The sequence below is a fragment of the Cebus imitator genome, unplaced genomic scaffold (genome assembly GCF_001604975.1).
Source record: "Cebus imitator isolate Cc_AM_T3 unplaced genomic scaffold, Cebus_imitator-1.0 Scaffold126, whole genome shotgun sequence".
Lineage (NCBI taxonomy): Eukaryota > Metazoa > Chordata > Mammalia > Primates > Cebidae > Cebus > Cebus imitator.
Window position 1 is genome coordinate 787,538 of NW_016107441.1, and position 27,620 is coordinate 815,157.

The window sequence follows — 27,620 nt, forward strand, 5'->3', positions numbered from 1 at the left end:
TGCATTAACCTTTTGTCTAATATACACAAGAATCACATTGAGTAGGTATTTTATCTATGTCCATTCAATATACTAAGCAGGTGGGACCTCTTTAGGATTTAATTTACCTATTCATTTTAACTGTTAGTGTTGAAGATATAATGGCTTAAGTATTGGAAGATTGAACCATTAAAATATGAAGTATGAATTTAAAACACTGTGAAGTACCCTATGGGAACTCAATGTTTTAGCCTTTTCTATACCATTCAGGCTAAATTGACATGTTGAGCATGGTATGCTCAACAAAGGTGAGGTACAACTATATCTAATATGGAAAAAGTTGGGTTTAGCAAAGTGCTTACTTGATATGTAAACACCAACTTTAAAAAAGATTTGAGGCAATCTTTAATTTACTATGGTAGGTTATACTAACTTTTCCTTTCCCCAGAGTGTCTGTTCAAAGGATTTACTTAAGAAATATAACCTTTTGTGAAAGAAACTTCCTTTTTCATACTTGGACTAGCAATGACTTAATACCAATCCGTTACTTTTTTTTTTTTTAAGCTTATGTGGCATTATCCTTTTAGAACGATCTTCATGTTTTGCTATTAATCTGGCCTTCTTTTTCCCTCTTGGAGCTAAAGCTTGATTTTTAGGCAACTGCCACAATTGACGGAAATTTCTCCTACCATCATTACTTTTAAAAATGGACATAGATGTATGTCTGGATGGGGCAAGAGTANTTTTTTAAACGGGGTTTCACCATGTTGGTCAGGCTGGTTTTGAACTCCCAACCTCAGGTGATCTGCCCACCTTGGCCTCCAAAGTGCTTGGATTATAGGTGTGAGCTGCCACGCCCAACCTTTTTTTTTTTTAAATTTAAAAAAAAAATTTTTTTTTTTTTACATGTTTGTGTTTATTTTTTCTACTCATATTTGGCCTTTTTCCCCCCTTTCTATGCCTTTTTTTTGTTTTGTTTTGTTTTTTTGTTTTTAATGGACCTGATTTTCATGCTTTGAATAGAGACACTGTTGGGAGAAGTAATTTCAGATGCAGTTGAGGGTGTAAAAAAGGATGTGCTAGACTATGTTTACCTCAGGTCTGCTTAGTATTTCAATTAGATCAATAAAAGGAAATATTTAGAGCAAAAGCTCTTTAGAAATACCTTCATTATACTAAGTATTGCCTTGGTAAACAACTCACAGTAAAAACTTTTTCAGAATCAGTATAGAATAGTGAGCTCATAGTAGAACCATAACTTTACCATACTTATCTCCTTTCTAATGGCTGGCTACCTAGGACAAACTAAATGCCCAGTACTTACTAGTTCACATTGACACTCTTGAATATGTGAATTTCTAGTGGGTACTCTACTTCTGAGACAGGAAAAGTTAAGTTCTCTCAAAATAAGTACAGGAAAATCTGAGTGGGCTGAAGGTGTTGGCTAATGGAAAGAAGGTAGAAAGCTGCTGTTTATGAGGGAGCACCCTTGGTTTGCCTTTGAGAACTGCTGCACTTAATGAGTCCTGACCCTTTATCCTCTATTTTAAGCTTTCAATGTAATCTAAATCTATCTTTGCAAACATGTCTTCCATTCATTACACTTTATCCAAGTGGATAATCACCTTGCATGTGCTGCCTATTTTTTAACCACCATATTTTTGCTCATACTGTTCCTTCTGCCTGGAGTCTTGTCCCCATCTGTCAAAATCTCATCTATTCATTACTACTCACATTCCACAATTTAATTTCTACTCTCTCCCTGGCACCCTCCTCCTTCTGTTACATACTGCATCACACTTCAGTAATGATATTGGTGCTTCTATTATCCCCTCCTATGTTGCAGGAAAAGGGGTTGTGTTTTTATTCTGATGCCCTGCTTTCATGGTATACCAATTTGCCATAATAGATTTAATATAGAGCGAGTGGAAAGGCAGGTATAGGAAAATTAAAAATCTGAATAGAAAATGAGATAATATATGTATGCATATGATGTTTTATGTAATAAAATATATTCTAGTTCTTCCTGAGCCCATTTTATACTCTGAAAGAAGACTAAAATACTTTCTCCAGGCTAAGGAAACATTAAGAAATCATCCCAAAATATGTACATAGCAGTTACCTGGAGACCCACTAAACCAGACTTGGGTCACTAAATAGGGACCAGAGTGCCACTTTTCTGAACAACATCCAGAGCTGAGCAGAAGGGGTACTGTGCTGGCCCTTAGAGCAGTAGCTAAGACATTCCTGACATCACTGCTGTAGCTCGTGGTCCTGTCAAGCCAAAGACCAACTGAAGAGACAGGTGAGGCCAGGTGGGTTCTATGAAGCACAGTCGTGGAGGCCTTCTCCCATAAACTCATCTGGCTAGTTTGCACAGATGGTTAAGCCAGGAATAAAAGGACTTCAAGACAAGCAGGAGCATCTGCTTTTTTGGAGAGGGGACAGCTCTGTTGACACATTTCCTTTGTAATTTCATTTTCCTACTTCATGTCCAGAGCTTGGGTGGGAGTAAAGAGCCGTTAGAAACTGATACATCCAACTGCTATGGAAAAGAACCTTTTGTTTAGAATCTGAGCTCAAATGTCCCGTCCTCCCAGACCTTGAATTGATTGTCTCTTGGATTCCACTCATACAAAGCATATATAATATCCCTGTTGATAAAGACAGTGTTTTCTGAAAATAAGAAGTGTTGAAGCCTTAGGAGTGTGAAAGCATTTCAGAAACATTTCCAGGGTGAGGTCTTGTTTGAGGGTGAATATGGAGAGAGCTGGCCCAACTCCAGCCACATCTATAAAATTGCTTCTTTTTATTAGTGTAGTCAGTTAGTGGTATGATTTAGATAAACCCTCTGGTGGTGTGGAATGGTCCCATGTTTTCTGCTGTAACTGTACCTAGAGTAACAGGGACACACCAGGGAAAACATTGTTAATTCTTAAGTTTCTTATGACTAAATTGGGAGTGGAGGAGGGGGAAACGGGAAGGAGTCATTACAGTTATTTCTCTAAGGATATTTCACAAGTTCTGCTCTGATGCATTTCTGATTCTTGCAGAGGCTTTGGCAGAGTTCAGACAACTGCCATGAGAAATGGGTTACAGCCTTCATAGGATACACATGCGAAAACACCAGTGTGGAATGTCGTCCTGATGTATGATGGGATTCTCAGGTGAGAAGCTAGTCTTAGAGGCAAGTCCCTCAGTGCTGTGAAATACCTTGACTTTCAAGGAAAACGATTAAGATTATAATCTCAAGGGCCAAGACTCACTCTCTTCTTTTTAAATGTCTCCCTACCTACTCACCAGAAGGCCTGGGATGGGGTGCCAAGACTGATACTAAAATGGAGAAACAATGACCTTTAACAACATACTGTAGAGCTTTTTTTCTTCAGCCCATCAAATACTCAGTTTGGCTTGGAAGAATCTCCTGCAACGCCCTCTTTTTATAGGAGAGTGAATAGGCCAAGAAAGTGGAACAGCTTATCTATATTCCTATGATGAACTTGAGATCATACCAGAAGGACCCACCTCCCTGACCTGTCTACTTCAGGTGGCAGGTGTGTTTAAATAGGTTACTGGGTTTCTGGAGTTGCATAAGGAAACAGTTGAGTCTGAAGAAGAGAAGGACAAAAGGCAATGCAGGGAATTGTGGAGCCAGGTGGAAGTGGCAATGGGAGACCTATTATGATTAGAATTTGTATGCCGCTAGCAGATGTCTTTTTTCCCCAGGTTAGCTGGTATTGCGTTGTAACTGGTTAATGACCTTATGTAGGATATAATTTTCATTACTGAGCTCTCTGAAGAGTATATTTTTGGTTTGCTTCTCTGCATTTTGACTTCTTGACCCAGTGTTCCAGTGTAAACTGCAGAGCAATGAAATTTCAAAATGCATGGGCAAGAGAATGAATAGAATTGCAGCCTTAAAGCAAATAAGACAGGAGCTGCTATGTCCATTCTAGTCTTCCCCTACTTAACTTGGAAGTAAATCAGCATCTTCTGACAGTTTGGTTTCACAAAATAAGATGGACAAACTGATGAAACAGGAGATGCTGACAGAAGAGAAACAATGGGAGGAATAGGGGGAGAGCAAAGAGAGAAAGGTCTGTTAGCTGAAGGAGCCTTAATGATATTAAAATTATTGGGCAGTTTCTACTTTGGAACTCGTTTTGTTGTTCTAACAAATGACAAAGCACCTTAATTATTACTTTAACCACGTAGCTCCATCAAAACAGCATGAATTAGTACTCCACGTATGAGCAAACCTATCTACTGCCATTGCTGTCTCTACAGCTTGAGAAATCCTTAAGAAACAACAGGATGATAATTGGTAGAGGCATCATCTAGTATGGGCCCTTGTGAATCTAAGTTACTTAGGCTTGGGCAAGATGTTTGTAGGATACCCTTGTTTTTGACATACATTTTGGGATTCTTAGCTAAGACAATCAGAAAAAAAGTCATTGCTTTCATTCTTATTTCAGGATTTTTTTTTTTTTTTTAAGTTATTTACTTCTACAGGGATTTCAATGTATCCAAGGATGCTCTCCCTCTGCATTGGGATTTCAGGATACCATGAGGCCAAAGCCTTGCCAACATACGTGATTTCCCTTACACTGATACAAGTAGTTCTCAGAGCAAGCCAGCTCAATTAAGCCATATTTCTTCTGTTCCTCCCTTTGGTCAGGATTAGTACTTGCCTCTGGCCTCATAAAACTGCAGGAAAATAGGAAGGTGCTGGATGCGGTGGCTCACGCCTGTAATCCCAGCACTTTGGGAGGCCGAGGCTGGTGGATCATGAGGTCAAGAGATCGAGACCATCCTGGTCAACATGGTGAAACCCGTCTCTACTAAAAACACAAAAAATTAGCTGGGCATGGTGGCTCGTCCCTGTAATCCCAGCTACTCAGGAGGCTGAGGCAGGAGAATTGCCCGAACCCAGAAGGCAAAGCTGCAGTGAGCCGAGATCGCATCATTGCACTCCAGCCTAGGTAATAAGAGCAAAACTCCATCTCAAAAAAAAAAAAAAAAAAAAAAAAAAGGAAGGTTTTGTTTTGAGACAGAATCTCTTGTCACTCCACCTGGAGTGCAATGGTGTGATCTTGGCTCACTGCAACCTCTGCTTCCTGGGTTCAAGTGATTCTCCTGCCTCAGCCGCCTGAGTAGCTGGGATTACAGGCACCCGCCACTATGCCTGACTAATTTTTATATTTTTAGTAGAGACAGGGTTTTATCATGTTGGCCAGGATAGTCTTGAACTCCTGACCTCAGGTGATCTGCCCACCTCGGCCTCCCAAAGTGTTTGGATTATAGGCGTGAGCCACCTCGCCTGTCCAAGGAAGGTTCTTAATTTAAATTTCAGGAGTTGATTTCTGACAGAAATAGTTCAGTGGTGGAAAAGAAGCTAAATTATATTTTCAAAACACCCTCTCTGCTTGCCTGTTTAGAGAATTTTTGGTTTAGTTGGTTCAAGAAGAAATGATGCCAAAAATCAAGGGTAGAGGTCCATTCACTTTCTCAACATACCTTACCAGCCCCTCATAGTGCAAGCCACCCAGCCAACCCAGGAAACATAGCCCACAGAGAATATCTTGCTTGCCTTTTCAGAGTGGGTATGGAGGGTGGGTAGAATGCACAAAAGTTGCTCATTGAATAAAGAAGACAGCTTTCTAGAGTGGTATTCATGGCTTCTTAACTGGGCTTCCAACTAGACTAGGAAACAGTTACAAATCTTAAATCTTGAGCTCTGTCCTGAAGCTGATACAGATTGTACCACCATCAAGCCCTGTGCTTGCCAGATTCTACTAGTAAGGAGGCAGTTACTACAGACATAATAACTCCTTCCATTTCAGTGTGTTGCAATTAACTAAGGAATCTAATTTTCACAAGACTATTAGTGATGGTACCAGTTTAGCTGGGGCATCAGCCCACTCTGTAATCTAATCTAATGGAGACTCACAAAACATCTTTTTTTTTTTTTTTTTTTAAATGATGCTCGTAAAGATGTATACTTTGAAGGAAAGGAACCATCTCCCATTTATTTTTTCCCCCCAGTATGAACAAAATAGCCTATGAAAAACATTGGTGAGCTTTTGAGAGGGGATTCATTTCTTACTTATTGACAGTTTAGAAGGAATAATTTGGGTCAGATGACGAACCCTTTTGTTTTAGACTCAAACTAAAAATAGAGTTAAAATCAAGATATCACACACAATATATACACAGATAAATATTTTTCCCCTTTCTGTTCATGCCTGGTCTTGTTCATTCCCTATGGTATTAGCCAAGAATGTTTGAAAGGACTAGAGGATGTCAAAGCTGAGCCATTTATTTGGACTGTTCTTGAAATGAATGAGATACATTATAAACTAATCAGTGAGAAACAATTACGCAGAAATTCTGTCTGCTTAATTGGTACCTACTAGTTTGGCTCCTAGGATTAGCTCTAGTTTTGGAGGGTGAAATCACCAATCCTCTGTGCCAGTGTCCAGTTCTCACACCATGTATAAATATTGCTGTGGTCTAGATAAGCAAAGAGTTTGAGAACCGGTAAACCATGCATTGTACCCAAATCAGTTTTCTGCCACCATACCACTTGACATCTGTAATATCAAAGCACAATATCCCCTGTGCTCAAACTGAAGAGGAAATTAAGAAAGTACTGCTCTGTTCATTGGAGCCACTTAAAGTAATTGGCTTAGCTTATCTGGTTTGATTTTTCTATAAAGATGAAATACACATAATTTGCTAAATCCTTGCTACATTATACGTTGATAATGTCTTTTCCTTGAGTATGCTTCCATTCCTAATTCATGGTGACATTTTTGACTTTGTAATGATTGATGTCCCTTCCTCGCCACCATTCATCAAGTGTGGGTCAAAGAAAAAAGAAATCTGCAAATTTTCCAAAGAAAGGCAACAATGTGTGGGTCCATGTGTTCGTGCATACATACCCACACATACACCTTGGAGGGTTTAGAAATCAAAGAGACATTAAATTTTTGTTTGTGTGAATTTCTTGTGTAGACTACCTTAAACACAGAGTCATACAGCCGCCTGACTCTGTTAAGAGGGAGTTTAGAGACTGTACTACTAGTCTTCACATTGTGTATTTAGAGAAACTAAAGCCTAGTCATTTGCCCAAGGCCACTCAGCCTATTAGTGGCAGGACTGAAATCCAGGTGATTCTTTTCGTTGCTATAATGACTCCACTCATGTTGATTTTCCATAAGGGGCTCTAGTTTGTAATAGTCTGAGAGAAGATTTCAGTGACATTCCCCCTCTGTGTCTCAAAGAGATGATTCAATTGTTTGTTGGCTACTGTCAACCTGGCAGCTCCCACAAGCTGAATATGGTGGCAGAAGTTCAAGGACCCAGCAGAGGTTGGGCAAATGGCCCAGTGATTTCTCTCTCTCAGAGGGATTCCAGACAGTGCACATAAGGAGGCTGGTTTGGAATCTGCAGATTTATCAATTTGAGTGGAGGCAGAATGTCTTAGAACAATGGCATTGTCTTTAGTTTCTGCTGGAGGTCTAGTACGATTGTTGCCTGATTCACCACGACTTGAGACATTCTGAATTTAGTCCAGTAATGGGTAAAATAGGAAGAAGGGCTTCTTTTTTTAAATTAAAAAATGATTTCCCCTAAATAAAGTGAATGAAGTGCTAGTGAAAGGGCCTCTCCAAAGACTCATGCACCACTTGAGAATATAATGCTAATAAAAGGTGCCCACAGCAGCTCAAAGGCTGATGTTCTTATCTTGAACTATAGTCATTCAAGTCCCTCTTTTTAACTTTTCTCCTTTGGACACATGTTTGTGATGGGGGAAAGGATGGTCTTAGATGAGAGACTCCTACCCACTTGGCTCCCATCTCCCAAGACTTCTTAGAAAAAAGGATTGCAGGTTCTATCCCATATTGTTCAAAGCTGTGATCCAGTTTAGCTTTTTGGGTCTACACAGGCTAAAAGAAGGGAAGGCAATAATTTATTTTCCTCGGATCTGGAATTAAACACCTTTACCCATTCAAGCCTCAAAGCCGAATCCTTTTTTTTTGGCCGCATAGTGCATTTTCTTTATGTAAATATCTCTAGAATCTTTGTCTTGACCTGGTATTTTAAGCCTGTATTAGTTATTGTGCTGCTGGAATGGGAGAAAATCCCCTAGGGGAAGGTGCTTTAGGGAAAAGTTAGGCTTCCAGTGTCCCTTCTCTGCTTACCACTCCTCCCCCATCCTGCCTAAAGTTGGAGATTTGTTAAAGACACATGTGAAACCCCAGGCCTCAGTACACACTGATTGTCAGCTGTCTGTCAACATTCTACCCACACCTTTGATCCGAAGTTCAGACACTAAAGTGCAAAGAAATAAATGGAACCCCAGTACTCTGGCCATGGGCCAAAGCAGGGGAAATGCTGCAGACAGTGGTGCCATTATTTCAGGCGTAGTGCTGTTGACAGTGGACAGAGGCCTGCTGTTTCCACCTTGCAGACCTCCCATTTGTGATACCCATTTCTGTCAGCAGGACTGTACCCACTGCACCCCTCAAACTAAATTCATCTCCTGGTCCTTCTTTTTTTCTGGAGTGCCCTAGCTGTCCCAGGACGATTCTGGCACTTCAGAATTAAAAGGATAGAGAAATATTTGTCTAACTTTCCTAAATGTTAAAGCACCTAAAAGGAAAAAAACAGACTTACAAAAATATAACGGGGTCATCCCCCCAAACTTTGCACATTATGATATATGATATGTCAAAATATAACGTTTTCTAAACATTACCATCTCTCCCCACCCTTATACCTAATCTGCAGCAGACTCAACACTGCCCTTTCACCTCTTAAAACTTTGTAGAACCACTAGATAACAAATGTACTTCATACCACTGACCCCACCTTCCCAAACATGCACTCGCTGGCAATTCCAAAGAGACTCTCCAAAAAAATAGACATTTGAAAAAAGTACCTGTTTACACTCAGTCTATCTGCATATTATTTTTCAAGATTATTACTTTTTTAACCATAAAAAAGATTGCATATTGGCAATATAATGAGAAAACCACACTGGCCATTTTGGGATGGTGGTGGAGAGTGAGTGGGGCGGTGCTGAAGCACAGAAGCAAGAGGGCTCAGAGAGGGACAGTTGTGGTCCTCAGCCTTGAGATATGAGGATTGAGCTGGGGTCACCTGTATTCTCAATCCCTGGCCTCTGAAAAGTTCTTCTATTTAGTCACCTCCTTCTCGTCTCTCCACTCTTCCCCATTCCCACTACCCATTCCCATACCACACAGCCCTCTGGAAGCAGAGGCAAAATGGCTTTTTGGCATGTGTCTGCCTGGGCCAGTTTGAAGACAGTATGGCCTTTGGAGGAGTATGATATACAGCAGAGCAAGCTTATTTGTGACTGTTTCCACTCTGGGAAAAATTGTCCATTACTTCTGTGACTTTAAAAATTTAAGCAGTTACTAGGCTGATAGGTTAAGAAACAAATCTTTTGTTCTTGTGGTTTTGCATTAATATTAAGCATGAATATATATCATATATTACATTGCTTTCTTTCTGCTCTGGAGCAGACTGCACTCCTTCCAAACTGGAAAACTGCACAGCCCGTGAACTGAGATTTTTGAAAGCTCTTATTTCCCCATTCCCCAACACTTCCTCCCAGCCCTCAGTTACTATATTAGAAAAGTCCCTCCTGACCCCCCACCCACAGCCCACCCGCGGTTAAATAGTGCCACATTCTAAAATTCATGCATCGCTGCATTTTGCTATTGCACATATTGTAGAGAGAGTTGTGTAAGTTTGCCCCCTCCCTTAGTCTTCTCCTATTCCCCTTCTCTTCCTTATTCTCTCAGATTCCTGTGCTATTCCCATGTTCCCCTCTCCCAGACTCCCCCAACCTTCCAGACCCTTCACTGGTTGTGGACGTCCTCTCTACGGACAATCTTGTAGATGATCCAATAGAACATGTTGAAAATGAGGAAGGCCATGGGGAAGCCAATGCGGGATATTTTGTCAATCTTCTTGGCCCTCTGGATGAAGAGTTTTCGCATCTCCTCTGGGGACTTAGACGGTGCAGGAGGGGGGTTGGTGGTGTTATTGTTGTTGGCGCCCTTGACTGAGATGCCATCCTTGGCCTGCAGACATGCTGGGCCCATCCCATAGGCAGAGAAGTTAAAGCGGCCTTCTCCAGCTTCATCCTCCTGGAATAGATTCAACATGGGGCTCTACTTAAAATAAGACAGGGACTAGGCACCCTCCCTGCAAGGCACTCCCCTGAGGGCCAGGCCATGCCCATCTGGTTCTCCCTGCTTTCCAGACTACACCACTTTAGGTTTCTGGAGGCTTTTTGGCTGGCTGGGGAGTTCTGCCTTATAGAGGGGCGCCACTTGCCTGCTGAAACAGATGCAAACCAGGGGATAGGAATGTGGTTTAGAGTTGGAGACCTGGGCTCAAGTCCCAGCTGTATCAGTTGCTGGTTGTATGACCACAGGTCAGTAATTTCCTTCTGTGAGTCTCAGGAAGTTTTATTTCATTTTTTCCTCTACGTGGGGGATAAGATTCACCCCACTACTCCACAAGTTTCTTTTGATCATCAGAGGTTATACTTGGGAACATATTCAAGGTTGTACTGGATTTTAGTTAGAAATTCAGAGGACAATTTGGGGAGATCCCCTGCTTTGCCTCTGTTGCTTCCTTGCCCTCTTCCCCATCCCATTCCCCAGTTAATGGCTCCCAGGAATGAGTGATAAGGAGGTTGGCTATGGCTCAGGATGGAGCAGGAGCTCTGGGCCTCACTTACATTCTATAAGCCAGGGAAGCCACAGCTTCTTCCTGCCTCCATGTTCCCACATCCCTGGCAGTTGTAACTTCAGACAGACCTCTGAATTTTTACTAACTTTTTGTACAAGGCCCTTCATCATTTGGCTCCAACTTACCTTTCCAGGCTTGCCTTCTCCCCGACCAGATACTTTGCACCCCTCCAGCTTTGTTGTACATTTTCTCTTATGTGTTCTCACGTCCCTGCCTTATGTTTACTGCCAAAATGCCTGCTGCCCTGATCCTTCTAGTTCATCCCTTTCCCAGGTCATGGTGGTCTTGCCCCGGTCTGAATCATGGAGGCATTATTGTCTGCTCTCCTCATGCCCAGGTTTGTTATCTTTGCATGTGAGCTGAGAAGTGGAGTTGAGAGTCTAATGTTTTGGTTTCAACTGAACTGTTGATTCAGTGTTGGCATGGAGAAGTTTTATCAGCTTACATTGCCCACGTAGATAATGCTTTTAGGAAACGAATACTATCTTCTGCTTGTTCCTGTGTAGGACAGGGCCAACAGAGAACAAGAAACTCAGTATAAGATCTGCTGGTGGCTCTCCCTCTCTACTGTAGGATAGGTCACCTTCTGGTTTGTTTGTTTTGTTTTGTTTGTAGAGATGGGGTGTCTCGCTATGCTGCCCAGTCTGGTCTTGAACTCCTGGCCTCAAGAGAACCTCCTCCCTTGGCTTTCCAAAGTTCTGGGATTACAGGTGTGAGTTACTGTGTCCAGCCCACCATTGCAATAGCCTCCAGTCTGCCCCCACCACCCAAACCATTTGAGTTGTAGCACAGTTCTTGGTCATCTTTTGCTTAAAAACTTTTAATAGGCTGCCATTGACTTCTGGCTAATTAAAATCCTTAACATGATAAACAAAGCCTTAGAACGTGGATGCTGCCTGCTTTTCCAGCTTCATCTTATGCCATTTCTATCTGGTGTTCTATGCTTCAGTCACTCTGAAATATTTCCTTATATTTGAAATGTCATGCTCCTTATTTTGAACTCTGGGCCTTTGTACAAGTTGTTCTCCCTGCCTAGAACACAATCTCAATCCCATCTCTTGCCTCCAACTCCTCTTTCACCTAATTCTTCCTCAGAAGCCTTCTCTGAGCTCCCAAGTGTAGCCTAGCCATCCCTGCTGTGTGCTCCATAAACCCTTTATACATATTTCCCTCTTCTTTTTTGTTTTTGTTTCTGTTTTTTCTTTTTTTTTTTGAAACAGAGTCTGGCTCTGCCGTCCAGGCTGGAGTGCAGCGGCACAGTCTTGGCTCACTGCAACCTCTGTCTCCCAGGTTTAAGTGATTCTCCGGTTTCAGCCTCCCGAGTACCTGGGACCACAGGTGCGTGCTACCACACCTGGCTAATTTTTTGTATTTTTTTTTTTTTAAGTAGAGACAAGATTTCACCATGTTAGCCAGGATGGTCTTGACCTCCTGATCTCATGATCTGCCCGCCTCAGCCTCCCAAAATGTTGGGATTACAGGTGTGAGCCACCATGTCCAGTCATCTCCCTCTTTTCTTAAAGCTCTTGTAGCCGGGCGCGGTGGCTCAAGCCTGTAATCCCAGCACTCTGGGAGGCCGAGGCGGATGGATCACGAGGTCAAGAGATCGAGACCATCCTGGTCAACACGGTGAAACCCCGTCTCTACTAAAAATACAAAAAATTAGCTGAGCATGGTGGCGCGTGCCTGTAATCCCAGCTACTCAGGAGGCTGAGGCAGGAGAATTGCCTGAACCCAGGAGGCGGAGGTTGCGGTGAGCCGAGATTGCGCCATTGCACTCCAGCCTGGGTAACATGAGTGAAACTCCGTCTCAAAAAAAAAAAAAAAAAAAAAAGCTCTTGTAACATTGTATTGTAATTTCTTGACTAGCATCTGTCTTTTATTACATTGTAAGTTCCCTGAAAGTAGAGGCAAAATCTGTCATGTTCACTGCACTCTTAACTCTGAACATATGAACATAGTCCTTGGTTTATAAGCTCAAAACTTGGTACATATTTGTTGATTAAATGTTTACTTGTATATCTTCACCAGCTTTATCTTCCTTTATTCATTTGTTTTTTGGTTTGTTTAGATGGGGTTGTATTTTTAGCACCAGAAGCGTTTGAGACATACGCTAAATGCTCGAGAGATCCTTGGAAAATGAACGAATCTTGTCCAGCACCTTCATTGCAAAAGTGGGGAGGAAGAGGATGTGCTACATATATGCAATGCCTGGCAAATAGGTGCTTAGTAAGTACTTGTCTATGCATATGGCAACAGTAGAAGAGTCAATGCCAGGGCCAAGGAGAGGAGTTGGGGGGAGCCGGCCAAATAGCTGGACCTAATACTTAGAAGGGGGTCTAAGTCTGAACTCTATTACATTTCAGTGAAAATCTCCCCTTGCTTGGGCTGGGGATGTTGGGTTTTTTTTGTTGTTGTTGTTTTAATTTTAAACCAGGACCTAGTTAGGTAGGGGGAAGGACCAAATTAATTTTTTATGCTGCTTTGGATATTATTCTTTGCCTTTCTCATCTGTTAAACATGGGAATGGGAAGAGTAGAGGTTTGGATTGAAGGCCCTGTCTAGCTAGAGGATTATCAATTTCACATTGTGTCTGTGAGAAAGGAAATTCCCTAGGAATGACTGGTAAAAGGCTTGCTATTCTTACTGGAACCAGCAGGTGGCAGGAAATGCATGCCCAACTGTATCTAGAACTGCTTAGAGCTGGAGGAGGGGAAATCTGGTTGTGTACTCTGGAACCCAGGGAGGTTGCTAGCAGTATGCCTGCTGAGCCTGGTGCTCGCAGATACGGTTTCCTAATAATTTGCGTAAGGAGGCCAGCCAGAGAATTCGAAAACCAGATGCTTTCTGCACAACAAATGAGGCAACATGGGAAGATGGTGGGAGTTGGGAAGGCTGGCCAAGATCACAGGCTCTGAGAAATTCAGGCATGTAGCTAGTTCCTCTCCATTCACTGTCTGGATTTAAAATTCCCTCTGCAAACTACCTGTTAAAGAGAGGTTTCTGGAAGAGAAGCTTGTACACCGCTAGTGTACAAATCACTTCCAGAGCGGCTTACTCCACAGGAAACTATTTTTTATGGTAAGCTCAATTCTCCATCATTGCAATTTCTAACATTTGGGCCAACTTAAGAGCCCTTATAAATGAGAAAAAATTAATTCAAATGCATACAAGGAGGCAGGCAGGAGAAATGTGAGTGGTAAAGTAAGTTGGGGCTGAAAAATATCTGGTTAGAAGAGATGGTATTAACTGGAGAATGCACTCCCTATCTAAAGGCAGTTCCAGTGCACCAATACCTTATGGGAAGCACATCCAGTATGGCTGAATGCTGTAATTTTTTTCTAATGAAGCCAGAAGTGCGATTTTTAAATGCTGACCCCTTAGTCCAGATTTTAAAAACACTCCTGGCCAAAGTAAAGATATTTGCGTACCAAATTTCACCTTCTGGCTACTAGTTTTTGACCTCCACCTTGGAATAAGGCTTAGTCTTTATTTAAGATCTATTAAATGCAGGACGATTTTTATCTGCTTCAAGATGGACACACTGATGAACAGATAAAAACTCATGATGGTATGGTTAATGTTTGGAGAAGAACCTCGGGTCTTTGAACACCTCCCTTGCCTTTGCCTTTAGTACATTGTGATGCCAGTGACTTGGCCTTGCTATTGTGGGCCTCCCTCATCAGGAGTGGATGGGGTGATTGCTGAGGTATCTTCCAGGAGGGAACCACGTAGGGGAATCTGATCAAATCTAAATAGTGGCTTCATTCACACTTTATCTGGCCAGAGAGAAAGTGTTTGTTTTCTTCTAGTGTGTCAAACTGGTAGGTATTTGGGGAGGGTAGAAGCAGCCTTTGAAAGTACCATAGGCCACCATACTACGTATCTTCAGGAGGCTCCATTCCCATTTTAGTCTATACAATATCTAGTGGAGCTGTGCAGTGTCCAATCAAAAGGCCTAGTGATAGTAAAATATCTTGGACATGGTCTTTTCAAATTAATGTTTTTAACAAATGTCTCTAGCAAACGAAATTACAAAAAGCAGCTAGTCTATGGGGGAAAAAAGGAAAAATAAAAACAAATTCTAGATATAGTTATGTTTGGTCATTTTCAGTTTCTTTCTTTTTTTTTTTGAGACAAAGTCTTACTATGTTGCCCATATTGGTCTGGAACTCCTGGGCTAAAGCAATCCTGTCACCTCAGCCTTCCTAGTAGTTGGGATTACAGGTAAAAGCCATCATTCCAGTTTCTTAATTAGACTTTCTTTTTTTCTTTTTAAGAATCAGAGGCTAGGTATTCAATGGACAATATAGAGTAGCTAAAACTAGGGGTCATTTAAAAAATTCTATCTGGCTTTCTGAACCCAAGACAATTTTCTCCTTCAATGCAGATTTAGAAGGATGGTGATATCTTAATTCCCATGGACATCTTCTGTCTTGGCATGTCTGCCTCCTCCCTATGGTAAACTGCCAGAAGTTAATTGAATCAGATTGCTGATGTTTAAGAAAAACACTGATAGAAGTTTGTGTATATGTAATCATTTTAATACTTGGCACTTGCATGGTAGGAACAAAAAGCTGCTTTGGCATCCACTGATTTAATTCTCACCAGTTTCCCTTTATACACAGTTTGCACATGAAGAACCTGGACCCAAGAATAGACTATCTTGAAGTCTCATAGTAAAGAGGACTAAAGAGACAGGGTCTTTTGTTACAGCACATTGCAGCTTGCAGACAACTATTTTGTTTTGTTTTTGTAATTTACTGATTAATAAACAGTTATTTTAAATAGATCAGTCTAAAGCTTGTAGCATCTGACATTGCAGGTATGTGCTGTGGCCTGCAACACTATGACAGGTCCTAGTGTGTCCCTCGTTGCCCTAATCTGTCACTAGAAGAACTTCAGACTCTGTCTGGATGCTGCTTCTTTATTACTTTTAATGGCAAAAACTGCAGTTATTTTTGCACCAACCTAATCATTTGTTTATCCCTTTGTTCATCTGTTTAACAAATACTTATTGCATGCTCCCTTTATGTTAGGCCTTGTGTTAGGCACCAGGGATCTAGCACTGAGCAAAAATAAACATGGTCTCTGCTTTTATGGAGCTTGCAATTTGGTAGAAGAGATAGACTTTTAAAAAATCACATCATTGAATTTATGCTTTTAAATCAGGATACATTTTTTTTTTTTTTTTTTTTGAGAGAGAGTCTCACTCTATTGCCAAGGGTGAAGTGCAGTAGTGTGTGATCTCAGCTCACTGCAACCTCCGCCTCCAGGGTTCAAGCAATCCTCCTGCCTCAGCCTCCCTAGTAGCTGGGATCACAGGTGCCCACAACTATGCCTTGCTAATTTTTGTATTTTTAGTAGAGATGGGGCTTCACTAGGTTAGCCAGGCTGGTCTGAAACTCCTGACGTCAGGCAATCCATTCACCTTGGCCTCCCAAAGTGCTGGGATTACAAGCATGAGTCACCATGCCCGGCTGAAATCAGGATACATTTTTACAAGGTTAGAAATTAAGTTCAATTAGAACATAGCACACACAGTGCATTGAAAGAACAGGACAGGGAAAGAGAACAAGATATCTAAAGTCCTGTGTGTATATTTGAAGAACTAAGAAAAAAGCCAGGGTGGTTGGAGTTCAGAGAGCAAAAAGGAAATTGATGTGAAAATGAGACTGCAGAGGAAAGCAGACTCTGATCCCCAGGACAGTGGTCTTCTGGGGAACTGGCTAGGGACCCAGGGTATGGAGCAGTTTGCTCCAGCAGGCTACACACTCCCCAGTGGTATTCTTTGGTCAGTGCATGACCTCTGAGTAAACAGAAGTTGGTTACTTTCCAGAGGTGCCCTGTCAAATATTCCTTTATTCGATCCCTCATATGGTGAGAGAACCCACTCTGGTGGAGGATCTTGCTTGTTGCCTCTATCCTGGAGCAGGAAGCAAAGTCTGAACCTGGGCATTCTACTTTAAGATCTCACCTTTCGTGTGCAATTGTCTTCTGGAATCAAGCCTATTAAAACCATGCAGGCTTGCAGAAAAAAGCCAATGGTTTATAGTTAGTTATTTTAGGTTTATAGTTAGTTATTTTCTTGACCCCATCAGCATTTAGCCCATTAATTCTGCCTGTAGGTATAACTTGATAATTTCTGTAGTGTTACTGTTGCAATTGGAAGAGTGACCGCCTATAGACCCAACTAGGGCATTACTTATGGGAGGAAAGCTGAGACCTCTAGGTCTTTAGTTCCTATTTCTAACCTGCCTTTTACATTGAGAAAGATGGACCATTGAAACAAATAACACAAGGCAAGACTGCTTAGAACTCTTTTGTTTACTACCAGCTGTCCCTCCTTAGGCAGTGACCCAAAGGCCTACCTTGTGATGTCTCCGCTTCCTCCTGAATCGGAGCAGCTCTTTATGTTGCCGAGACACAAAGTTAACGGCAGCATATTCTAGTAGGGCTGAGAACACAAAGAGCAGGCAAACTGCCATCCAAATGTCAATGGCTTTCACATAGGACACCTAGAGTGGGGTTGGAGGAGAAACACAGGGAAGTGAGAGCAGAGGAGTATAAAATATTGAACATGGTGGGATGTTTTCTGCTCTTCAGTAATTCCCCCCCATCACCCACTGCTCTCTGCTCCTCAGCTGGGATATTAGGCTAGAGGTACAGAGGAAAACAGAAGAGAGATGCATCAAACAGACTGGAAAGAATATTTGAGGTAAATAGATTATGGTACCTACGAGAGTACTAAAGAGAGGACAATGGTATATTTAGCATTATCACTTAGAACAGAATACTGTGTTTTGTTTAAGGGTGACAGGAGCAAACTGTTGTACTGAGCATTAAAAGTGAATGGAGGATGTCAGCTAAAATGACACCATAAGGACTTCTGAAAATTCCTCCATAAAATTAATGAGAACACTGGAAAAAAATTGTCAGTGCCAACTTTTCAGAACTCTGCTAATTACCAAAGGCTTATAGCAGTCCTGTGAACATTTATTCGACAAAATAAGCTGAATCTTAATCAGAACAGCAAGCTTTGTGGCATTGTTTAGAAGGGTTATTGAGATATAATTCACATACTATGCAATTCACACATTTAACATATACAATTCACACATTTGAAGTGTTTAAATCATTAAACAAAAGAGTTTAATGGTTTTTAGAATATTCACACATATGTGCAACCATCATCATCAGTCAATTTTAGAACGTTTTCGTTACCTCAAAAAGAAATCTGTTACCTTTTAGCCATCACCTCTCTATTCCCCCAGCCATAAACAACCACTAATCTATATTTTATATGAATGAAGTAATGTAATATGTGGCCTTTTATGATTGGCTTCTTTCACTTAGCATAATATTTTCAAGGTTCATTCATTGTAACGTGTCAGTATTTCATTCCTTTTTATGGCTGAATAATACTCTGTTTTATGGATATACAACATGTTGTTTATCCATGAATCAGTTAATGGATATTTAAGTTTTCTACCTTTTAGCTACTGTGAGTAACACTGTTATAAACATGCATGTACAAGTTTCTGCATGGACATGTATTTCATTTCCCTTGGAGCTTTGTGGTGTGTTGCCCTATTCCTATCCTAATCTACTTAGCTCCATGAAAACCAACAGCCTTGAAAACCAACAGCCTGTATGCACATGAAAACTAGCTGTCTGGCAGCCATTGGATGGAGCAGAACAGAGCTGGAGCTTCTTCAAAGTCCCATACCCAGAGAGTTATCATCATTTGACGTATTTCATATTTCACACAAAGATGCCACTCTCAAGGCTATCTTTATTTGACCTGATTTGGAGCTGGCCCCGTGTGAACAGCTTTTTCTTTGAGGGCATTAATCAAAAGCAATCAATAGTGATTACTACCTGAGGCAGTTGGGGCAAAATAATAGGTTAATCAAAAAGCTGAAAGGGAAAAGCTGGGTAATGAGATGTTTGTTTTTTCCAGACTTTGGAAAGCTCTGACATATTCTTGGGAAACTCTGTGCAAGCTTAGAGCTGTGTGTATTCCTGGAAAGACCTGAGATGGCCCTAAGCTCTCATCTTTGGCTACCTTGATAGTCTGAGCAAGCAGGAAGTGAAGCCTGAGCCTAAGTCAAAGTTGTAAACTGCCTGGCAGAATGTTGAAGGTAGGTCTTAACGTACACACAGAGCCCCTTGGGAAAGGCTAGGAGACTTATAGCTTTCAGGCATTTAAGAAACCTTTGTCTGATGTTTAGCTGTCTACCAACCTAACTGGCCAGAGATTTCAGTGGTCCCACAAAACAAATAATACAGACTTTACAGAATTAGTTCAGAAACAGTGTAAACAAAGCCAATGGGAAGTTCAAACTGGGTGGAGTCCATTGCAGCTCTGCAAAGCCACTGTAGCCAGATAGCCTTTCTAGATTTCTATTCTTTCAGGGCATCTCTGAAAGAAAGGCTGCAGCCCCAGTCAGGGACTTATAGATAAAACTCCCATCTCCCTGGGACAGAGCACCTGGGGAAAGGGGCAGCTGTGGGCACAGCTTCAGCAGACTTAAACGCTCCTGCCTGCCAGCTCTGAAGAGAGCAGTGGATTTCCCAACATAGCACTTGATCTCTGCTAAGGGACCAACTGCCTCCTCAAGTGGGTCCATGACCCCTGTACCTCTTGACTGGGAGACACCTCCCAGCAGGGGTTGAAAGACACCTCATAGAGGAGAGCTCTGGCTGGCATCTGGCGAGTGCTTCTCTGGGACGAAGCTTTCAGAGGAAGAAACAGGCAGCAATCTTTGCTGTTCTGCAGCCTCTGCTGGTGACACCCAGGCAAACAGGGTCTGAAGTGGACCAGCAAACTCCAGCAGACCTGCAGCAGAGGGGCCTGTTAGAAGGAAAACTAACAAACAGAAAGGAATAGCGTCAACATCAACAAAAAGGACATCCCCACAGAAACCCCATCCGAAGGTCACCAGCATCCAAGACTAAAGGTAGATAAATCCACGAAGATGAAGAAAAACCAGCACAAAAAGGCTGAAAATTCCAAAAACCAGAATGCTGCTTCTCCTTCAAAGGATCACAGCTTCTTGCCAGCAAGGGAACAAAACTGGACAGAGAATGAGTTTGAGAGATTGACAGAAATAGGCCAGAAGGTGGGTAATAACAAACTCCTTCAAGCCAAAGGAGCATGTTCTAATCCAAGGCAAGGAACCAAAGAACCTTGAAAAAAGGTTAGAGGAATTGCTAACTAGAATATCCAGTTTAGAGAAGAACATAAATGACCTGATGGAACTGAGGACAGCACAAGAACTTTGTGAAGCATACACAAGTATCAATAGCCGAATCTATCAAGTGGAAGAAAGGATATCAGAGATTGAAGATCAACTTAATAAAGCATAAAGACAAGATTAGAGAAAAAAGAATGAAAAGGAATGAACAAAGCCCCCAAGAAATATCAGACTATGTGAATATAGGACTACATTTGACTGGGGTACCTGAAAGTGATGGGGATAATGGAACCAAGTTGGAAAACACTCTTCAGAATATTATCGAGGAGAACTTCCCCAACCTGGCAAGACAGGCCAACATTCAAATTCAGGAAATACAGAAAACACCACAAAGATACTCCTTGAGAAGAGCAATCCCAAGACACATAATCGTCAGATTCACCAAGGTTGAAATGAAGGAAAAAAAATGTTGAGGGCAGCCAGAGAGAAAGGTCAGGTTACCCCCAAAGGGAAGCCCATCAGACTCACAGCGGATTTCTCTGCAGAAACCCTACAAGCCAGAAGAGATTGGGGCCAATATTCAACATTCTTAAAGAAAAGAATTTTCAACCCAGAATTTCATATCCAGCCAAACTAAGCTTCATAAGCAAAGGAGAAACAAAATCCTTTACAGACAAGGAAACGCTGCGTGATTTTGTCACCACCAGGTCTGCCTTACAAGAGCTCTTGAAGGAAGCACTAAACATGGAAAGGAAAAACCAGTACCAGCCACTGCAGAAACATACCAAATTGTAAAGACCATTAGCAATATGAAGAAACTGCATCAACTAACAGGAAAAATAACCAGATAGTATCATAATGACAGGATCAGATTCACACATAACAAAATTAATCTTAAATGTAAACGGGCTAAATGCCCCAATTAAAAGACACAGACTGGCAAATTGGATAAGGAGTCAAGACCCATTGGCGTGCTATATTCTGGAGACCCATGTAATGTGCAAAGGCACACATTGAATCAAAATAAAGGGATGAAGGAATATTTACCAAGCAAATGAAAAGCAAAGAAAAGCAGGGTTGCAATCTTAACCTCTGATAAAAGAGACTTTAAACCAACAAAGATAAAAAAAGACAAAGAAGGGCATTACATAATGGTAAATGGATCAATGCAACAAGAAGAGCTTACTATCCTAAATATATATGCACCCAATACAGGAGCACCCAGATTCACAGAGCAAGTTCTTAGAGACATACAAAGAAACTTAGACTCCCCCAAAGTTAATAGTGGGAGGCTTTAACACAGTACTGTCAATATTAGACAGATCAATGAGACAGAAGATTAATAAGATATTCAGGACTCGAACTTAGCTCTGGACCACTCAGACCTGATAGACATCTACAGAACTCTCCATCCTAAATCAGCAGAATATGCATTCTTCTCAGCACCACACTGACCACATAATTGGAAGTAAAACACTCCTCAGCAAATGGAAATCCTAACAGTCTCTCAGCTCACAGTGCAATCAAATTGGAACTCAGAATTAAGAAACTCACTCAAAACCACACAACTACATGGAAACTGAACAACCTGCTCTGGAATGACTAATGGGTAAATAACGAAATTAAGGCAGAAATAAATAAGTTATTTGAAACAAATAAGAACAATGACACAATGCACCAGAATCTCTGGGACATAGTGAAAGCAGTGTTTAGAGGGAAATTTATAGCACTAAATGACCACAGGAGAAAGCAGGAAAGAGATAAAGTTGACACTCTAACACCACAATTAAAAGAACTAGAGAAGCAAGAGCAAACACATCTAAAAGCTAGCAGAAGACAAGAAATAACTAAGATCAGAGCAGAACTGAAGGAGATAGAAACACAAAAAAACCTTCAAAAAAAAAAAAAACCAATGAATCCAGAAGCTGATTTTTTGAAAAGATTAGGGGTGGGCACGGTGGCTCATGCCTGTAATCCCAGCACTTTGAGAGGCTGAGGCAGGTGGATCGCCTGAGATCAGGGGTTCGAGACCAGTCTGGCCAACATAGTGAAACACTGTCTCTACTAAAAATACAAGAAATTAGCTGGTCGCAGGCACCTGTAATCTCGGCTACTCAGGAGGTTGAGACAGGAGAATCACTTGAACCCAGGAGGCAGAGGTTGCAGTGAGCCAAAAGCATCGATTGCACTCCAGCCTGGACAACGAGCAAAACAAAAACAAAAACAAAAACAAAAGAAAAAGAAAGAAAGAACAAAATAGACTTCTAGCCATTCTAGCCAGGCTAATCAACAAGAAAAAGAGGGAAAAATGAAATAGACACAATAAAAAACCATAAAGGGGATATCACCGCTGATCCCAGAGAAATACAAACTACCATCAGAGAATACTATAAACACCTCTATGCAAATAAACTAGAACATCTAGAAGAAATAGACAAATTCCTGGACATATACACCCTCCCAAGACTAAACCAGGATGAACTTGAATCCCTGAATAGACCAGTAACAAGTTCTGAAATTGAGGCACTTGTTAATAACCTACCAACTAAAAATATCCCAGGACCAGATAGATTCACCGCTGAATTCTACCAGAGCTACAAAGAAGAGCTGGTACCATTCCTTCTGAAACTATTCCAAACAATAGAAAAAGAGGGACTCTGCCCTAACTCATTTTATGAGGCCAGCATCATCCTGATACCAAATCCTGGCAGAGACACAACAAAAACAGATAATTTCAGGTCAATATCCCTGATGAACACTGATGTGAAAATCCTCAATAAAATGCTGGCAGACAAATCCAACAGCACATCAAAAAGCTTATCCACCATGATCAAGTTGGTTTCCTCTCTGGGATGCAAGGCTGGTTCAATATATATAAATCAGTAAATATAATCTATCATATAAACAGAACCAATGACAAAAACCACATGATTATCTCAATAGATGCAGAAAAGTTCTTCAATAAAATTAAACACCCATTCATGCTTGATATTGATGGAACGTATCTCAAAATAATAAGAGCTATTTATGACAAACCCACAGCCAATATCATAATGAATGGGCAAAAGCTGGAAGCATTCCCTTTGAAAACTGGCAAAAGACAAGGATGCCCTTTCTCACTACTCCTATTCAATGTAGTATTGGAAGTTTTAGCCAGGGAAATCAGGCAAGAGAAATAAATAAAGTATATTCAAATAGGAAGAGAGGAAGTCAGCTTGTCTCTGTTTGCAGATGACGTGATTGTATATTTGGAAAACCCCATCGTCTATGCCCAAAATATCCTTAAGATGATAAGCAACTTCAGCAAAGTCTCAGGATACAAAATCAATGTGCAAAAATCACAAGAATTCTTATATGCCAATAATAGACAAACAACCAAATCATGAGTGAACTCCCATTCACAATCACTACAAAGAGAATAAAATACCTAGGAATACAACTTACAAGGGATGTGAAGGATCTCTTCAAGGAAAACTACAAACTACTGCTTAAGGAAATAAGAGAGACACAAACAAATGGAAAATCATTCCATGCTCATGGAAAAGAAGAATCGATATTGTGAAAATGGCCATACTGCCCAAAGGAATTTATAGATTCAATGCTATCCACATCAAGCTACCATTGACTTTCTTCACAGAATTAGAAAAAACTACTTTAAATTTCATATGAAACCAAAATGGAGTCTGCATAGCCAAGAAAATTTTAAGCAAAAAGAACAAAGCTGGAGGCATCATGCTACCTGACTTCAAACTGTACTACACAGCTACAGTAACCTAAATAGCATGGTATTGGCACCAAAACAGATATGTAGACCAATGGAACAGAACAGAGGCTTCAGAAGTAACACCACACATCTGTAGCCATCTTTGACAAACCTGACAAAAACAAGCAAAGGGGAAAGAATCCTCTATTTAATAAATGGTGTTGGGAAAACTGGCTAGCCATATGCAGAAAACTGAAACTAGACCCCTTCCTTACAGCTTATAAAAAAATTAACTCAAGGTGGATTAAAGACTTAAATGTGGCCAGGCACAGTGGCTCATGCCTGTAGTCCCAGCACTTTGGGAGGCCAAGGTGGGCGGATCACAAGGTCAAGAGATCGAGACCATCCTGGCCAACATGGTGAAACCCCGTCTCTACTAAAAATACAAAAACTAGCTGGGTGTGGTGGCATATGCCTGCAGTCCCAGCTACTCGGGAGGCTGAGGCAGGAGAATTGCTTGAACCTGGGAGGCAGAGGTTGCAGTGAGCTGAGATCACGCCACTGTACTCCAGCCTGGCGCCTGGTGACACAGCAAGACTCTGTCTCCAAAAAAACATAATAAAAAAGACTTAAATGTAGGACCTAAAACCATAAAAACCAAAGAAGAAAACCTAGTCAATACCATTCAGGACGTAAGCATGGGCAAAGACTTCATGACAAAAACACCAAAAGCAATGGCAACAAAAGCCAAAATTGACAAATGGGATCTAATTAAACTAAAGAGCTTCTGCACAGCAAAATAAATTACCATCAGTAAATAGATAACCTACAGAATAGGAGATTTTTTTTGCAGTTTATCCATCTAACAAAGGGCTAATATCCAGAATCTACAAAGAACTTAAACAAATTTACAAAACCCCCACAACACCATCAAAAACTCGGTGAAGGGTATGTACAGACACTTCTCAAAAGAAGACATTTATGTGGCCAACAAATATATGAAAGAAAGCTCATCATCACTGGTCATTAGAGAAATGCAAATCCAAACCACAGTGAGATACCATCTCACGCCAGTTAGAATGGTGATCATTAAAAAGTCAGGAAACAACAGATGCTGGAGAGAATGTGGAGAAATAGAAATGCTTTTACACTGTTGGTGATAGTATAAATTAGTTTAACCATTGTGGAAGACAATGTGGCGATTCCTCAAGGATCTAGAACCAGATATTCCATTTGACCCAGCAGTCCCATTACTGAGTATATACCCAAAGGAGTATAAATCATTCTGTTGTAAAGACACATGCACACATATATTTATTGCAGAAGTGTTAGTAATAACAAAGACTTGGAACCAACCCAAAAGCCCATCAATGATAGACTGGATAAAGAAAATGTGTCACATATACACCATGGAATACTATGAAGCCATCAAAAAGGATGATTTCATGTCTTTTGCAGGGACATGGATGAAGCTAGAAACCATCATTCTCAGCAAACTAACACAAGAACAGAAAACCAAACACTGCCTGTTCTCACTCATAAGTGGGAGTTGAACAATGAGAACCCATGGATACAGGGAGGTGAACATCAGACACTGGGGCCTGTTGGGAGGTGGGTAACTAGGGGAGGGATGGCATTAGGAGAAATACCTAATGTAGATGTCGGGTTGATGGGTGCAGCAAACCCCCATGGCACATGTATACCTATGTAACAAACCTGCACGTTCTGCACATGTATCCCAGAACTTAAAATGTCTAATTTTAACATAAAAATCTAAGACATGCAAAGAAAGAGAAAATAATGGCTCATACCTACATAGGGAGAAAAGTAGTCAAAAGCAGCTTCCCCTGAGGAAGCCCAGATGCTGAAATTAATAAAGACTTTAATCAGTAATTTTAAGTATGTTCAAAAAACTAAAGGAAACTATGTCTAAACAGCTAAAGGAAAATATGAGAGCAGTGTCTCTTCAAATACAGCATATTAATAAAAAGAAATAATAGCCTGTAATCCCTGCATTTTGGGAGACTGAGGTGGGTGGATCACCTGAGGTCAGGAGTTTGAGACCAGCCTGGCCAACATGGTGAAACCCCGTCTGTACTAAAAGTACAAAAATTAGCTGGATGTGGTGGTGCATGCCTGTAATCCCAGCTACTCAGAAGGCTGAGATTGAAGAATCACCTGAAGACAGGAGGCAGAGGTTGCAGTGAGCTGAGATGTACCGCTGTACTCCAGCCTGGGCAATGGAGCAAGTCTCCATTTCAAAGAAAGAAATGGCAAATAAAAACCAAATAGAAATTCTGGAGTTGAAAAGTAAAATAGCTGAAATGAAAACTTTACTAGATGGAATCAACAGTATTTAAGAAGACAGAAGAATCAGGAAACTTGAAGAAAAATCAGTGAATTATCATATTATCAGATCATATTATCAGAGATTATATGATCTGAGGAACAGAATGAAGACAAGTAAACAGCCTCAGAAACCTGTGGGGAACCATGAAATGCACCAACCTAATGTTTAATGGGAATCTCCAGTGGAGACAGAAAGAGAAAGAATATTTGAAAAGATAATGCCTGAAATCTTATCATATTTGATGAAAAACAGCAATCTATATATCTAAGAAGCTCAGGGAACTCCAAGTAAGATAAACTTAAAGGGATTCACACCTAGACACATCCTAATCAAACTGTCAGAAGACAAAGGCAGAATCTTTTTTTTTTTTTCTTTTTAAATTTGGAGTCTCACTCTGTCACCCAGGCTAGAGTACAATGGTTAGATCTTTGCTCACTGCAACCTCCACCTCCCAGTTTAAGCAATTCTCCTGCAAAGGCAGAATCTTAAAACAGCAAAAGAGAAGCAACTCCTCTTGTACAAGGGATTCTTGATAAGATTAACAGTTGTATTCTCATTCACACCATGGGGTACAGAAGACAGTGGGATGACATTTTCAAAGTGCTGAAAGGAAAAGATATTCAATTTTTGTCAAGAATTCTGTATCCCTCAAAAGTAAAAAGTAATATTTAGGTAAAGAAAAGCTGAGAGACTTTTCAACTAGCAGATCTGTCCTACAAGAAATACTAAAGGAAGTCCTTCAGGCTGAAATAAAAGGATGCTAGTCAATATCTGAAATTCATACGGTGAAATAAGGAGTATTAGTTAAGATTACTGCATAAGTAAATATACAAGACAATATAATAAATGTGGTTTTGTTTATAACTTTTTTCTCCTATCCGATTTAAAAGACAACTGAGTAAAGCAATGATTACAAACCTGTATTAATGAATACATAATGAAGAATGTAATTTGTATGATAATAGCAGTGCAAGGGAAGGGGGAAGTAATTGGCTATATATGAGCAACAATTTTATTTTTATGTGACCCTAAAATTCATATGTTGAAGTTCTAACTGCCAATATGACTGTATTTGGAGATAGGGCTTATGAGGAGGTGATAAAGGTTAAATGAGATCTTAGAGGTGGGGCCTTAATTAAATAGGAATTAGGGAGGAAGAGATACCAAAACTCTTTCTTTACCGTGTTAGGACAAAGCAAGAAAGTAGTCATCTGGAGGCCAGAAAGAGAACCCTCACTAGCAACTGAATAAGCTGCCACCTTGATCTTGGACCTTCCAGGTTTCAGAACTATGAAAAATAATTTTTTATTGTTTAAACCACCAAATTTGTAGCATTTGTTTTACAGTCCAAGTAAACTAAGACACTGTTGTAATTAAGTTAGTATTAATAATCTGAATTAGATGTTTCTAAAATAAGATGGAATTGTAATCCCCAGGGCAATCTTGAAAAAAAAAAAAAAAAAAAAAAAAAAAAAAAAAAAAAAAAAAAAAAAAAAAAAAAAAAACTAAAATAAATAATAAAAGAAATGACCAGGGAATTAAGATGACACACTAGAAAATACTTTTATTTTTTTTTTTTTAGACAGGGTCTCAC

At 40.6% G+C, this 27,620-nt stretch overlaps 1 protein-coding gene across 2 annotated transcripts in view; it reads right to left on the minus strand.

The window, feature by feature from the left end:
- Positions 1–8,908: 8,908 nt before the first annotated feature.
- The window catches only part of GLRA1 (glycine receptor alpha 1), a 116,347-nt gene continuing 97,635 nt past the window's right edge, over positions 8,909–27,620 (minus strand). Inside the window, exons 8-9 of one of the 2 annotated variants that reach the window (XM_017540523.2) lie at positions 17,145–17,291; positions 8,909–10,163 (exon numbers count right to left, since the gene is read on the minus strand). In XM_017540523.2, the coding sequence (XP_017396012.1) occupies positions 9,873–10,163; positions 17,145–17,291 (438 nt within the window). In that variant the 3' untranslated portion in view covers positions 8,909–9,872. Of the gene's footprint in view, positions 10,188–17,144; positions 17,292–27,620 lie in introns of both variants that reach the window. The other variant, XM_017540522.2, reaches the window with a different exon arrangement.